The 15,020-nt window shown below is 48.5% G+C and overlaps 2 protein-coding genes across 2 annotated transcripts in view; one reads left to right on the top strand and one right to left on the bottom strand.

The window, feature by feature from the left end:
* Positions 1-3,042: 3,042 nt before the first annotated feature.
* On the bottom strand, positions 3,043-11,116 carry LOC135827185 (uncharacterized). Its single transcript, XM_065339713.1, has 3 exons — positions 10,931-11,116; positions 3,759-5,837; positions 3,043-3,708 (listed from the first exon to the last, which is right to left on the bottom strand). The coding sequence occupies exons 1-3, from the start codon at positions 11,114-11,116 to the stop codon at positions 3,043-3,045; spliced, it is 2,931 nt and encodes a 976-aa protein (XP_065195785.1).
* Positions 11,117-11,604: 488 nt separating this feature from the next.
* Positions 11,605-15,020, top strand: part of LOC135827184 (protein white-like) — a 24,173-nt gene continuing 20,757 nt past the window's right edge. Inside the window, exons 1-4 of the mRNA XM_065339712.1 lie at positions 11,605-11,762; positions 13,041-13,142; positions 13,750-13,916; positions 14,545-14,616. Coding sequence (XP_065195784.1) covers positions 11,703-11,762; positions 13,041-13,142; positions 13,750-13,916; positions 14,545-14,616 — 401 coding nt within the window. The 5' untranslated portion in view covers positions 11,605-11,702. The remainder of the gene's footprint in view (positions 11,763-13,040; positions 13,143-13,749; positions 13,917-14,544; positions 14,617-15,020) is intronic.

Below are 15,020 nucleotides of genomic sequence, written 5' to 3'. Positions count from 1 at the left end.
AGAGAGAGAGAGAGAGAGAGAGAGAGAGAGAGAGAGAGAGAGAGAGAGAGAGAGAGAGAGACTGCGGCCCGCTACAGAATTGGTGCCAGCGGTGGGATTCGCTACAAAATTGGTAGCAGCGGTGGTTCAATTTTATAATTGCTAGATTCGAACCCACCTAGTATCTGTATTGCATTGATGTCAGCGGCGCTACAGAATTGGTGGCAGCGGTGGGATTGTTTTATTGGTGTAACCGGTACCAGCTATATGTTGTTGAACTGCACCGATGCTGACATGGGGCCGTGGACGACCGGATGATGTTGATAAGCACACCACACACACACACACACACACACACACACACACACACACACACACACACACACACACACACACACACACACACACACACACACACACACACACACACACACACACACACACACACACACACACACACACACACACACACACACACACACACACACACACACACACACACACACACACACACACACACACACACACACACACACACACACACACACACACACACACACACACACACACACACACACACACACACACACACACACACACACACACACACACACACACACACACACACACACACACACACACACCACACACCACACACACACACACCACACACACACACACACACACACACACACACACACACACACACACACACACACACCACACACCACACACCACACACCACACACACACACCACACACACACACACACACACACACACACACACACACACATACACACACACACACACACACACACACACCACACCACACACACACACACACACACACACACACACACACACACACACACACACACACACACACACACACACACACACACACACACATACACACACACATACATACACACACACACACACACACACACACACACACACACACACACACACCATTGGACCATTGGACGCCCATCGCCGAAGGCGATGATAGCGATGCTACAGCAGAAGCCAGAGCAGCTTGTGCTGGGATTGCACCATTCGACAACTTGCAAGGCTGAAGAATTGACCGCCACTATTCAGCCTGGTCTACACCACACAGTTATGAAGTGGCTTTTTCTGGCCAGTGAATCCCTACTTTTTGGTCTTTTTTCATTTTTTTCCGCACACACATCACATCACATACTCCGGCATGCACTGGCTGTTGGTAACCACCCAGGAGAATGAAAGAAAAGTCAGGAGAAGTCTGAGAAACAGAAGAAAGACGTGTGTGACTATAATCGTCGGGAATCGAACCCGCAACCTCTCGATTGGAAATCGCTGCACATACCACTGCACCATATGGGACACACACACACACACACACACACACACACACACACACACACACACACACACACACACACACACACACACACACACACACACACACACACATACACACACACACACACCAGGGGCGACGGAAGGTATTTTAATGTGGTACGGTCAGCCATCCGAACTACAATTTACTCGTGGGGGAGTGGTGGAAGAGCCGAAAATTTTGGAAATTAAGTTCCCAGATCAGTGTATTTTATTGATTCACGGGGTACCTGGGGCAAAAAGTGGTACGGCCAATACCGTAGTGACCGTACCGTGTGCGACGCCCCTGCACACACATCACACACACACACACCACACACACACACACACACACACACACACACACACACACATACACACACACACACACACACACATACACACACACACACACACACACACACACACACACACACACACACACACACACACACACACCACACACACAGATATGCAAACACGCACACCTAGGTACATTATCCATCCCTGATTTCAACGCTAACCTCGAGACCTCTGGCATGTTTAAAAGTTTCTTCCAAGACATTGACACTTGGTCCCTACATCTCCTGTGTCTTGTTTTATCTTTTTCTCTACATGTACATCTCAGCAGGGATGTGTTCATAAAAACAATACAGTCACTATTTCAACTTTATCAAACTTATGAACACTTTTTACTCTCTGTTTGTCATTTGTTTGTGTTTGAGCAGGTTCGTGCGGCAACGGCACAGCTTTCTGCTTTGAGAATGGTGATGCAGTTCTGAAGCAGTTATCTCTAGGACAGGTATGCAAGCGAAACACCATACACAGTACATGTGCAGTGCTATATGATACACTAGTAGTGCACTAGCCACTCACTCTCTATATATGTACACAGTGACCATAAGCAGTTCACCTCTATACTACATGTACATGCATGCCATATTCGGCATACACATTAGCAAGCTGTGTTCATTACCGACGGTGTGTGGGAGGGGGTCTGAGAACGAAAAGAACAATGTTCGTTTCAGGGACGACAAACAACCTTTGCAACGACACATTTAGCGTCCATAAGCGGTTGTGGAATTACGCCGACTCACCATTATGACTTCATTCATGGCAATATCTACAATTATCACTCGCTTAGTATTTTTTACAAAAGGTTATATTGTAAGGCTGCTTTGGCTCAACGCGAGCGCATCTTGGGTTCTCTTAGACTCAAACAAACTGTTGCTTATCATTAGACAACGTAAAAACCAAAAACCAATGAAACAGAAACGACACGAGGAGACAAGCTCCAGGAAAAAGGGCTAGAAAACCGTATGTCGTACGTGAAGACCATGGGAACGTCGTAGGCGTCCCATGGCGCAAAAGGTAAGTAAAATACTTTAGAAGACACGATAGAAAGAAGAAAGAAGAAAGAAGACTGTATAATCGATTGCTTGTATGCTTGTATGTATGCTTGGTGCAAACCATTAGTTTGTGACAATACTCTTATTCATGCAATCTCTAACAAGCATGCAATGTCTAACAAGCATGCACTATTGACAAGCATGCAATATTCCACACTCCCTCCAGATGAGAGCTTAGAAATTAGTGTACTACATGTACCTGACTCGTTCCTACAACAGCGTGATGCTACTAGAGTACAGAGCATGGTGCAACGTGATGCTCTCATCGAACACAGAATATTGCTCCTGCAGCTCTATAAGGAGCCGGCATTAATCAGTTGCTGTCTGGCTTTATCAGCTGACCGGGCAGCATCTCTCTTCGGAAGCGTGGCGCCGGGCTGCGCACCAGATTGCTGGATAGCGCCGACTGCCATGACCGTGGTAGGTGTTGCCTTCCGCTCTCTCTCGACTTCTTCGCACTGCGATGCTGCGGAGCCGCTGTCGACTTCTGCTCGGGGTTGTGGCTCGTGTAGCCACTTCGGACCAGTGTACCAGATGGTACTAGTGAGCTCGCTGGGCTTCACTCCTCGTGACGGCAGGTCGGCTGGGTTCGAAGCTGTTGGGCAGTAGCTCCAGCAGGACGTCGGAACGAGACGTCGGATCTCTGTAACCCGGCTCTCCACAAACTGCTTCCATGTTTGCTCCACTCCAGCTATCCATGCCAGTGCCACTTGGGAGTCTGACCAGCAGAGAATCTGATCAATCTTCAGCTCTGCCAACGTTGATGAGACGGATGCCATCAGGCGAGCCAATACCAGTGCTGAAAGCAACTCGAGGCGGGGAATGGTCTGTTGCTTCAGCGGCGCAACCCGAGTCTTTGCAGCGACTAGCTGTACTGAAGTGCCCACCTCCGTCGTGAACACAATGTAGATGGCTGCTGCATAGGCTCTCTCGGACGGGTAGCGTTCAATAAGAATGGGCTAGCGGATACACCGAAGACAACACGCGTGAATCGGTACGTCTTGAGTACCGACTGAGCGCTTGTGGGATTGTCGACCCAGAGGAAGCGTAGGACGTCGCGGCCGGCTGCCTCAATCCCAACCATCAAGAACGCCTTTTCTATGTCTGCGGTGAAGGCTACCGCATGCGTTCGGAACCGGAGCAGTATGCTGGTGATCTGCTCGAGCAGCGGTGGTCCCGTGTGGATGCAGTCGTTCAGGGACGGATGCGTCTTCACCTTGGCTGAGGCATCGTACACCACACGAACCTTCGTAGTGGTCTTGTCCTGCCGAATGACAGGATGGTGAGGCAGATAATGTACTTCGCCCACCACGTCGTGCTCTGTCGTTGGCACCTCCTCGATGATGCCCTTCTGAAGTTGCTCTTGAATCACTGCATTGTATTCCTTCAGAATTTCTGGTGACTTCTGCAGTTTCTTGAGTGTTGACTGCAGCCGTTTCTCGGACAGACTGTAATTGTCTGGAAGCGCGCGATGATCCTCCCTCCATGGCAACCTGACCATGTACCTCTGCCCATCGTAGCGGATGGTCTGTTGGAACAGCTGCAGAGTGTCCGGTTCATTAGGCAAGATGCCGATGGATTCAAGCTGCCAGAACTTCTGGAGTAGCTGGACCAAAGCACTGTCTGGATCTTGCACGGTAGATGGTTCGACATCGCAAGCGTGAACGGTTGCGACGTTAGTGGAGATGATGCCTGAATTACACCTGCCTGTTGGTCCGGACAGAACCCACCCGAGGCGAGTATCGAGAGCAGTTGGCCCATCATCTACACGAACGATGTCGCCCGTGAAGATCTGCCAATAAACATCAGCGCCGAGTAGAATGTCGATGCTAGCTGAGCCGCCACAGTTGTCGGCGAGACTGAGATTCTGTAGAGACTCGTAAGCTGTGACTACATCTGCGGTGTGCTGATTTTGCACGGGTGCACAGACTGATTGCACGACGATGCAGTTGACACGAATCCGGTTGCCATCGACGCACTGAATGTCCAGTTCGACCACGTCCCGGAGTGTGCTTGGGCTTGGCTGTTCGCCGCCAAACGCGTTTATCACTACACGTTCTTGACCGGAGCGGCGCACGTCCAGCTGAGTCAGTACCGATGATGTAGCGTACGAGCGTTGGCTCCCACCGTCTAGCATTACTCGCACAGGCACTTTTCGATATGGACGTTGAGGCGAGACCACCGAGGTCTGTGCAGTTTGTAGAAATACAGCTCCGCTGTCGCTGACAGTAGCTGCGGTTGTGGACGAAAACACTGGCTTCGACCATTTTCCACTTCCGCCTTGTCTAGATGGCGGAGATGTCTTCGCGCCAGTCCCGGGCTGCTCTGACGACTTGGGTTCGCAAATGGACGTATGATGTCGATGCTCACATTTGCTACATCTCAGCCTGGACTTGCAGTCGCGAGCCATGTGGTTCTTCTTCAGGCAGATGAAGCAACGACCATTCTTGCGTATCAGCTCCTTGCGGCGCTTGATGTCTGTGATGGACGAACATTGCGAGGACTCATGTCCGCTGCCGCAAAACACACATTCTACGCTCGATGAGGTGACGGTAAGAGCTGCTGCTGTGGAAATGTCTGATTTGGCAGGCTTGCTCATCAGACGTGTGGCTGCAACGCTATGCGAGACACTCTGCAGGGTCTCCTCCGCTTCCGTGCGGAAATCTGCTTCCCGTACTAACCACTGCAATAGCGAGTCGACCGACTCGACAATATTGTTATCGCAACGCCACCGGTGGTACGCCGTTAACAGATCTTGGCTCAGCTTCTGCTGCAGCTGAGTGCAGAACGTACCGTACGACAGCTCATTCTGACGGCCAGCATCAATCAAGTTAATCTTGGCGACTTGCACAAGATCTGCGAAACGCTCGAGCTGTTTGGCTGTGCCACGCTCACGGATTGCTGGCATTTCCTGGAGCGCGGACATGTGGACGGCTGTTTTGCGCTTCTCACCTCCGTACTTTTGGTCAAGTCGCTGGAGTGCTGCTGCGTAGGCCGCTGCCGAGTAACCATACGTCTCAACAGTCTTCAACGGTGGACCGGACAGATATTGCCTGAGCTGCAACAGCTTCAGCTCCGGTGACAGAGGCTGTTGATCGACGCAGACGTTGAAAGACGTACGCCATGTGTCGTATAGCTTTTTGTCGCCGTCAAAGGTTGGTATCTTGATCTTTCTTAAATGGCGATAAACGTCTGATGGTGGATTGCCTTGCGGTGCATGCGAAGGACCAGGTGTGAATCCTGGTACTGGTCCAGTCAATCCATACCCATTTGGGGTTCCGCCATAACGGCAATAACGACCGAATTTCCATGCCCAGAGCAAAGTCCCATCTAACTGTATACATTTTACTTCGGATATAACGACTATCTGAATAACGACAATTCGCGTATAGCGACATGCTTTTAGTGCCCCGAGGTCATATTCACTGCTTGAACAACGACTTTCTGGGCTTTTGACAGCTATTTCAAGTACCTGTCAGTCAAGTACATGTACATGTACCTGTCATGCAGAAGTACCAGAACCTATGGTGATGGATAATATTATTTGAAACTCGGATGTTGAGCCATAAATAAATGTAAAAGAGAAAAGGACATATGGATACGAGTTAAGAGTAACTCTCCATCACTGTAACATGATACTATATACAGTCAGAAAGTGCAATAACTAGCCACAAAACTGACAGAGTACTGAGACATTCGACGTCCTGACACCTAACTTCAACACATCTCCGTAGCGCTAACCGACAGCCTTCCAACTTGGAAGGTTCAAGGTTATGGAAAGACCAAAGAGGGGAAGGCAAGCGCAACGAACACGAGCAAAAGCTACAGTCCCAACGGAACAAAGAATGTCGATTGTTACTGGACGATGACGAGACCAGTACTTTCTGACTGTATATAGTATCATGTTACAGTGATGGAGAGTTACTCTTAACTCGTATCCATATGTCCTTTTCTCTTTTAGATAATATTATTATTATTATAAAGGCACACATGCAAGAAAATGCAGCCAAAGGGGGGGGGGGGGCTTTTTCTTCCTTTTATATGGTGGCTTCAAAATTGTTGGATTTACCAGCACACCTATATGTATACAATGTACATGTAGTTGTACATGATTGTACAGTAATCATCATACATGTACATGTACATATCTCTGGCCCTGTAGATGGCTCAAAAAGGCATATTTTTCAATTGATTTCCCTTGCATATTGAATTTTTAGTTCCTTTCAACTGCAATATGAAAATAAAGTACACATTGACATAGAGCAAGAGAAGAGCTTGATTTTGATATGCATGTCATACTATACAAAATATGGGTTCACATACATTCAAATGGGACTTCGGTTATAAGGACACTTCGCGAATAAGGACACTTTTCTGATGCCCCGCCGAGTGTCGTTATACGCGAACTTGACTGTACAGACTGTACAGTCAACAACACTCGGCGGGGCATCAGAAAAGTGTCCTTATTCGCGAAGTGTCCTTATAACCGAAGTCCCATTTGAATGTATGTGAACCCATATTTTGTATAGTATGACACGCATATCAAAATCAAGCTCTTTTCTTGCTCTATGTCAATGTGTACTTTATTTTCATATTGCAGTTGAAAGGCACTAAAAATTCAATATGCAAAGAAAATCAATTGAAAAATAATATATATAGTATGCCTTTTGAGCCATCTACAGGGCCAGGGACATGTACATGTACATGTCTCAATATGGACAAGGAGACATGTACATGTACATGTATGATTACTGTACAATCATGTACAACTACATGTAAATGCATGATAGAATCCAACACTGGTAAACCAGCATTAGATAAACCTTGTTGTAGTTCACGCAATTGTTAGATTGACAGCATGAAACAAGGTGGAGGACACTGTGTTCGAAAACAGTGACCTTACTACAACCTTCCGCGGTTGGCAGAGCCCCAGTCCCTGCGGCACCCATATGGTTCAAATGGTCCGCAGGGACTGGGGCTCTGCCAGGTGCCAACCGCGGAAGGTTGTAGTTGTTGTTGTTGTTGTTGCTGTTGTTTATTTATTTTACATCGCAAGGCAAACGGGCAGTTCTGCCCAATATTATGGAAGCGATGACAACCAGTAAGAAGAGTCAGAAATGAAGAGAAAAATAAATGAAAATAAAAATACGAAAATGGAAGTAGCAATGAGGGGAGGCAGGGTCAAGACGAGCAGAAAAAAATGGATCTCAAATTTACAAGTCGGGTCATTGTAGCATGATTCTATCGAGCCTCATCAGCAGGTTACGAAAGCCATTACATTTAACCGAAGTAAAATACGCGTAGCATGCGTTTGAATTCAAGGACAGATACTATGGACTTCATACAGTCGGGCAGGCCATTCCAGAGTCGGCAGCTGGCTAGAAGCGGTCGGCATGCGCCAGAAGCACTGTGGGCCAGGGGGAGGGGAAGGTTGCGTCCCAATTGACCTCGAGTGGTCATGCCTGTCGGCGGGCCTTGCAATACAATTCGGGACGACAACAGCTCACTGACGATTCCAGAACGGATTGTCAGGAGTCAGAGCTTGCATTCTCCTCGTTCCAGCACTGAGCAGACACCCAGCCTGGTGTACAGAGGAAGAGTGTGGGCCAATGGGTGCTCATCGGCCACGCAACGGATGCAACGTTTATCCAGTTTGGCTACTGTGTTCCGCTGCTTAGCGGACAGTCCTGGGAGAAACGCATTCGACGCATATAGAATATCCGGTATGACAAGGGCAGAGTAATACAGCATCGCCTGCCTCACTGTTAGGCAGTGCCGTATCTGGCGGAGGATCCGCAGCTTCGTAGCCGTGCGTCGGACGATAGAGGTGACTTGCGGTGACCAGCGAAGATTTTCGTCCAGAGTGACTCCGAGGTAGCGAGCCGTACTGGTCTGGGCAAGAGGCGTGCCAGTGCAAGTAATGTGGAGGTCGAGGTGTGCCTGCCGTCCAGCTTTGATTGCAAGCACTTGCGTCTTTCCGGTGTTGAGGATAAGCCCTTTGGCATCGAGTAGCCTGGCGACAGCCGACACTGCTGCGGAAAGAGTGATGTTGATGGCGTGAGCGCTAGCGTGGCTCAGGTACAGCATGATGCCGTCCGCGAACATTAGTGTACGCACCGGATCAGCTACTGATGCGACACATCTCGTGTAGATCGCGAATAATATCGGACCAAGCACGCTTCCCTGGGGGACACCGTACATACAAGCGGTTTCCTCCGAGCGTGTACCGTTGGCAGTGGCCACACACTGGCGTCGTGCGCTGAGGTAGTCCGCAAACCAGTCCAGTGCCGTAGAGGAGACACCAAGTTCGAAGAGATCCTGGAGCAAGGGTATGATGTTGGACCTTGTCGAAAGCTTTGCTCATATCAATGAGCACCACGCCGGTATGCAGGTGCTGGTCTGCGGCTTCGTAAAATTGATCCACAGCCAACAAGACTGCGTCCTCGTAGTAAGGTCACTGTTTTCGAACACAGTGTCCTCCACCTTGTTTCATGCTGTCAATCTAACAATGTACATGCATGTACATGTAGGTGTGCTGGTAAATCCAACACTTTTGAAGCAAAATAAAAAAGGAAGAAAAAGCCCCCCCCCCCCCCCTTGGCTGCATTTTCTTTTCTTTATCCATCACCATAGTATAGGTTCTGGTACTTCTGCATCTGGTAACTTACTTGACTGACAGGTACTTGAAATACTCAAGTACATGTAGCTGTCAAAAGCCCAGAAAGTCGTTATTCAAGCAGTGAATATGACCTCGGGGCACTAAAAGCATGTCGCTATTCGCGAATTGTCGTTATTCAGATAGTCGTTATATCCGAAGTTAAATGTATTACAGTGGGATGGGACTTTGCTCTGGGCATGGAAATTCGGTCGTTATTCGCAAATTGTCGTTATATCCGCAGTCGTTATTAGCGAAGTTGACTGTACCTACACACCGACTAGTCACAGTACTACAAGTACAAGACATGATTATACTAGTAGTACCATGAGTACTGGACCAGACTACGTAGTGCATTATTGTAGTGACGTATGTGGAGTCGTAATATTCCGACTCTCGGGTAGAGTCAGACAGTCAGTACTGACAGTTGGGGAGTTTTAGCAACTCGTGAACGACGACGAGCGCGCGCAAGTCATTATCCATTAGGCCAAAACAAAATAATACTGACCTTGTTTCCGGCCACTTTTTCCCAAATTCTGAAACTGTTTTGGTCCCAAATGTATACAAACGGTGGTAATGCCATGTGTGCAAGAGCACTCAACGAGTCATAACTAAGTCAAATCTCAACCGAATTCCACAATCGAAACACCTACAAGGTAGCAGAGATTCTCAGCTGTCTGCTCGAAAACCTCCGGGGTCGATACGAGCTAGAATAATGGAGCTGGAAGGACTCGAACTGTTTGCTTGATTTCTCAGGATGTACGAAAACAGGAATACACCACATGCTGTACAAGAACAGTGAGTCAGTCAACTTTGACATTGATCCTGTTACGGAATCTCAGCCATTCCGCTCCCCGGGACGCAGGACACAAAGGACAAGACTAGTTTGGGTTACAAAATTATTATTGACATTACGGAAATGGAGACAACACTCAAAGGGACGAACAAGAAGACTGACAAAAGGACTCTCGACTACAAAATCGCGCATGCTCATACCACACATGCACGCGACTAGACGAGACAGTTTGGGGAATGCCATCACACAGGAAAACAACACATCATTTCACAACACCTGCCCCCTTGATGACATTCCACAAAATAATAAACCGACACCACGTTCCACATGCACAACAGCAAAAGGAACCACAGCAAAACAGAAACACCAAAACCAACCAACAGCTTACATTGTAGCACAACAAAACTGGGCCACTACACAGGGCCAAACCAAGACAAAAGAGCCGACGCTCTCAACCAAGCCGCACCACAGGGCCAAACCAAAAAACACAAGAGCCGACGCTCTAAACTCAGGCACACAAGGATAACCGAAACACGAGAGCCAAAGCTCCAACAAATAACAATATGCGCGCAGGAGCGCAAAATAAATCTACAACGCAAATTAATGCAGAACAACAGAACGACGAGAAGAGCAACATACCGACAACCAAACTCAACAACACAGCAACGAACTGAACAGCGAGAGAAACATGATCAGACAATTAAGCGAGCAAGACAACAACAAGACGAACAACAAAGTACGACACACAGTCGGTGATGCCAGACTCATCCACTGGCCTCTGGCGAGCCACGGCCACACGCTCCATGCGGTACCTGCCGTCCCAGGCTCCAGTCCCCAGCTTCTGACGGTCCACCACCTTCTCTGCCTCCTCTCCGCGTCTTCTTCCGCTTCCACCAGCTCCTCGTCTCTCCTCCATCCCCACGCTTACTCTCTAGTTGTACTATTACTTGTATTTGTTGTTGACGACGACGAACAGACTCATGACAAACTTACTCATCCTCTGCGTCCCGGGTTTCGGCACCACGTTGTAACGGAATCACAGCCATTCCGTTCCCCGGGATGCAGGACACAAAGGACAAGACTAGTTTGGTTTACATAATTATTATTGACATTACGGAAATGGAGACAACACTCAAAGGGACGAACAAGAAGACTGACAAAAGGACTCTCGACTACAAAATCGCGCATGCTCATATCACACATGCACGCGACTAGACGAGACAGTTTGGGGAATGCCATCACACAGGAAAACAACACATCATTTTACAACACACACGGTACATGTACGACCAGTTTTCGTCCAGGATAGTCCGCCTAGAGTGTGGGTGCGTGGGCGGGTGTGGATGTGTTTGCGTGTGTATGTGCTCGTGCGTGTGTATGTGCGTGCATGCGTGTGTGTGTGTGTGGTTGTGCTCGTGCGTTTGTGCATGTGCATGCACGTGTCTTTCTGTGCATGCTCTCGCGCCGCAACCCAATTCCCTACGCCGTAGGCATTGCTGCGTATGGATGTGTCAACCACGGTGGAGGATCGCGAGGAACAAATCGACAAGGTCCTGGTGGAGGTAAGCACATGCAGCTTGCTACTAGAGAGGTTGCGCACAACGAAAATTCGTAGCGCCGTAAGGAATATTTTCAACAAAAAAAGCTAACGAATATTCGTAAATCGTGAGGTTGCGCACAACGTGTGAAGTTTTTCGTAGTAGGTCAACGAACCGCGCGCGCGCGTGCGCGGGTACCGAGAGTCAAGACAGGGAGTTTTAAAATATCAGTATTTTAGTACTCCACGTCACGAAAAATATTTTTCGTAGATCTTCCCTGTTTCGGTCGCGTTTGGACGGATCTTCGTAGCAACTTTCGTTACTCGAACCCAGACAGTCGAAATCTTACGAATTTTCGTTGTGCGCAACCTCACTAATATCAGCACACAATGCTCAGAATCCATAATTATAGTTTCGCCTAGGCCTCTCATACTATTACTTTTCAAGTCGAATACAATTGTGATTAACACGACAACAAGCTAGTCCTTATAACCGACACTTTGTCGGTCAAAGCAGTGACATAGTAGCGCCCGAGAAAGCACTAGGGGCGCCAACTACAATAAAACTTGTCACTAACAACCACCTCAGTTTTGGGGCCAGAGAAAGCGGTCTTTAGTGGCAGGTGGTCCTTAGTTCGAGGTTTGCACCGCACAACCATAATTATAGTAAATAATAATATATTATGAATGTGAGACCGCCCGTGCCTGGCAAAGTGGTCGGTAGTACCAGGCTGGTCGCTAGTCACGGTGGTCTTTAGTTTCAGGTTTTACTGTAGTACCAGGCTGGTCGCTAGTCACGGTGGTCTTTAGTTACAGGTTTTACTGTAGTACCAGGCTGGTCGCTAGTCACGGTGGTCTTTAGTTACAGGTTTTACTGTAGTACCAGGCTGGTCGCTAGTCACCGTGGTCTTTAGTTACAGGTTTTACTGTAGTACCAGGCTGGTCGCTAGTCACGGTGTTCCTAAGATAGAACATACGTTTCACTTTGCATTGTATGACAGTTATGAAGTACTGTTTGTGTGTGTGTGTGTGTGTGTGTGTGTGTGTGTGTGTGTGTGTGTGTGTGTGTGAGCACAAGCTGCTATGGCTTCTGCTGTAGCATCGCTATCATCGCCTCCGGCGATGGGCGTCCAATGGTCCAATGGTGTGTGTGTGTGTGTGTGTGTGTGTGTGTGTGTGTGTGTGTGTGTGTGTGTGTGTATGCATGCACATCATATATGTGTGTTTGTGTGCCCGTGTGTGCGTGCGCTTGTATGGACTTGTAACACACAATACTGCTTGTGTTCCTGCCCATCATCCCCAGCTTGGTCTGATGAAGATTCGTGACACACGTATCGGCAGTCCGATCACTGGCACACGTGGTATATCCGGCGGAGAGGCTAAACGCCTTGCCTTTGCATCTGAAGTACGTATTCGTTTACATTCACATTTTACTTGTTTTCCGGCTTGTTTTCCGCCGCTGCATAGCCCCCCCCCCCCCTCGCGCCATTATATTCATGAGGTCGGAATTCTCTGGCCAGGGGGACTTTACTCCCATTGCTGTTTCTCTCCCCCCCTCCCCCCCCCCCCCACATGATTCATAGATGGGTGGTGACGTTCCTACGGATGTCCCCCTACATAATTCATAGAGGGTGGTGATGTTCCTACGGATGGCCCCCTACATAATTCATAGAGGGTGGTGATGTTCCTACGGATGCCCCCCTACATAATTCATAGAGGGTGGTGATGTTCCTACGGATGGCCCCCTACATAATTCATAGAGGGTGGTGATGTTCCTACGGATGTCCCCCCCCCCCTACATAATTCATAGAGGGTGGTGATGTTCCTACGGATGGCCCCCTACATAATTCAATAGAGGGTGGTGACGTTCCTACAGATGTCCCCCTACATAATTCATAGAGGGTGGTTACCATGGTGATGTTCCTACGGATGCGTAAAGCTTGGCCTTCAGCCAAGTCTGACTTGAACCGTGACATTTTTTGTTTTTCTCTCCCTACTTTCTCTCGTGTTAGATTCTGACCGACCCGCCATTGCTGTTTGCCGACGAGCCCACTTCTGGACTGGACAGTTTTGCGGCGCAGAGTGTGGTGAACGCGCTGAAGAACCTTGCCGACAGCGGCCGAACCATCATCTGCACTATCCACCAGCCACCATCGGAAGTCTTCCAGCTCTTTCACCAGTAAGAGTAGCTGCAGCCATGTTATATTACGTTCCCTAGAAAGTGACAAGGATTGGTTGTTTGGTTACCTAATTCTATTAAAATGCTACCTACTTATCTACCCATCCACCTACCCAATACACACCCAGCCATCTAGACAGCCATCCATCCAGCCATGCACCCATCCATCCATCCACCAATCCACCCACCCATCCATCCACCCATCCATCCATCCATTACCCCACCCAGCCACCCATCCAGCCATCAAGCAACCCACCTTCCCGCCTACCTACCAGCTGAGGCTTGGGTTCTAAGAATGGATCATGAGCCAGCGCAGAGAGCTTTGTTCTTGTGAATTAAATGGCGTAAACGCACCTCGGATTTCCTTTCTGTACGTAGTCAAGAATGCCTGCGATTGATCGATCTGAGAACACAATTATTCGTGATCATATTCCAAGTGACGAATTTCATAATTCTTTGACGAATATCACAAGAAGACATTCTTGGAAATACTTAACAGGCCTCGCTTACATGTATGTATATAGATATAGTCATGAGTGTGCCGTTCATACTTTTCATAGCCTTTACTCATTTTCTTGTGTGTGTGTGTGTGTGTATGTGTGTGTGTGTTCTCCTGTCACCTGTTGAGGTTGTTGCTGTTTGCCGAAGGTCGCACAGCCTACATGGGCCCCATCAGCACTGCACCTGCTGCGTTTGCCCGGTACGTACTGGCTGTGGTTTGTACGATGATGGGGAGTCGTGACACGTGTCTGTCTGTCTGTCTGTGTGGGTGTGGGTGTGTGTGTGTGTGTGTGTGTCCATCCTTAGTTATTCCAATGTACTTCATGTGGTGTAGACCAGGTGTGCATTGGGGGTCGATTTCACATGGCTTTGCTGTTGTGTGAATCAGACTGTTATCTGGCGCTAGTCTTGATCTGTTTCATTCGGATCTTGTCCGCTATCGTTGCTATAAGAGAAAATCTGTGTGTGTGTGTGTGCATGCGCGCGCGTGGGTGTCCCGCCGTGTGTGTGTGTTGTGTGTGCATGCGCGCGTGCTCGCATGTGTGTTCTGCCGTGTGTGTGTTGTGTGTGTGTGTGTGTTCTGCCGTGTGTTGTGTATGTGTG

The sequence above is a fragment of the Sycon ciliatum genome, chromosome 11, assembly GCF_964019385.1.
Source record: "Sycon ciliatum chromosome 11, ocSycCili1.1, whole genome shotgun sequence".
NCBI lineage: Eukaryota > Metazoa > Porifera > Calcarea > Leucosolenida > Sycettidae > Sycon > Sycon ciliatum.
The sequence above is the reverse complement of the archived record's forward strand: the minus strand, read 5'-3'. Positions and strand labels throughout refer to the sequence as shown.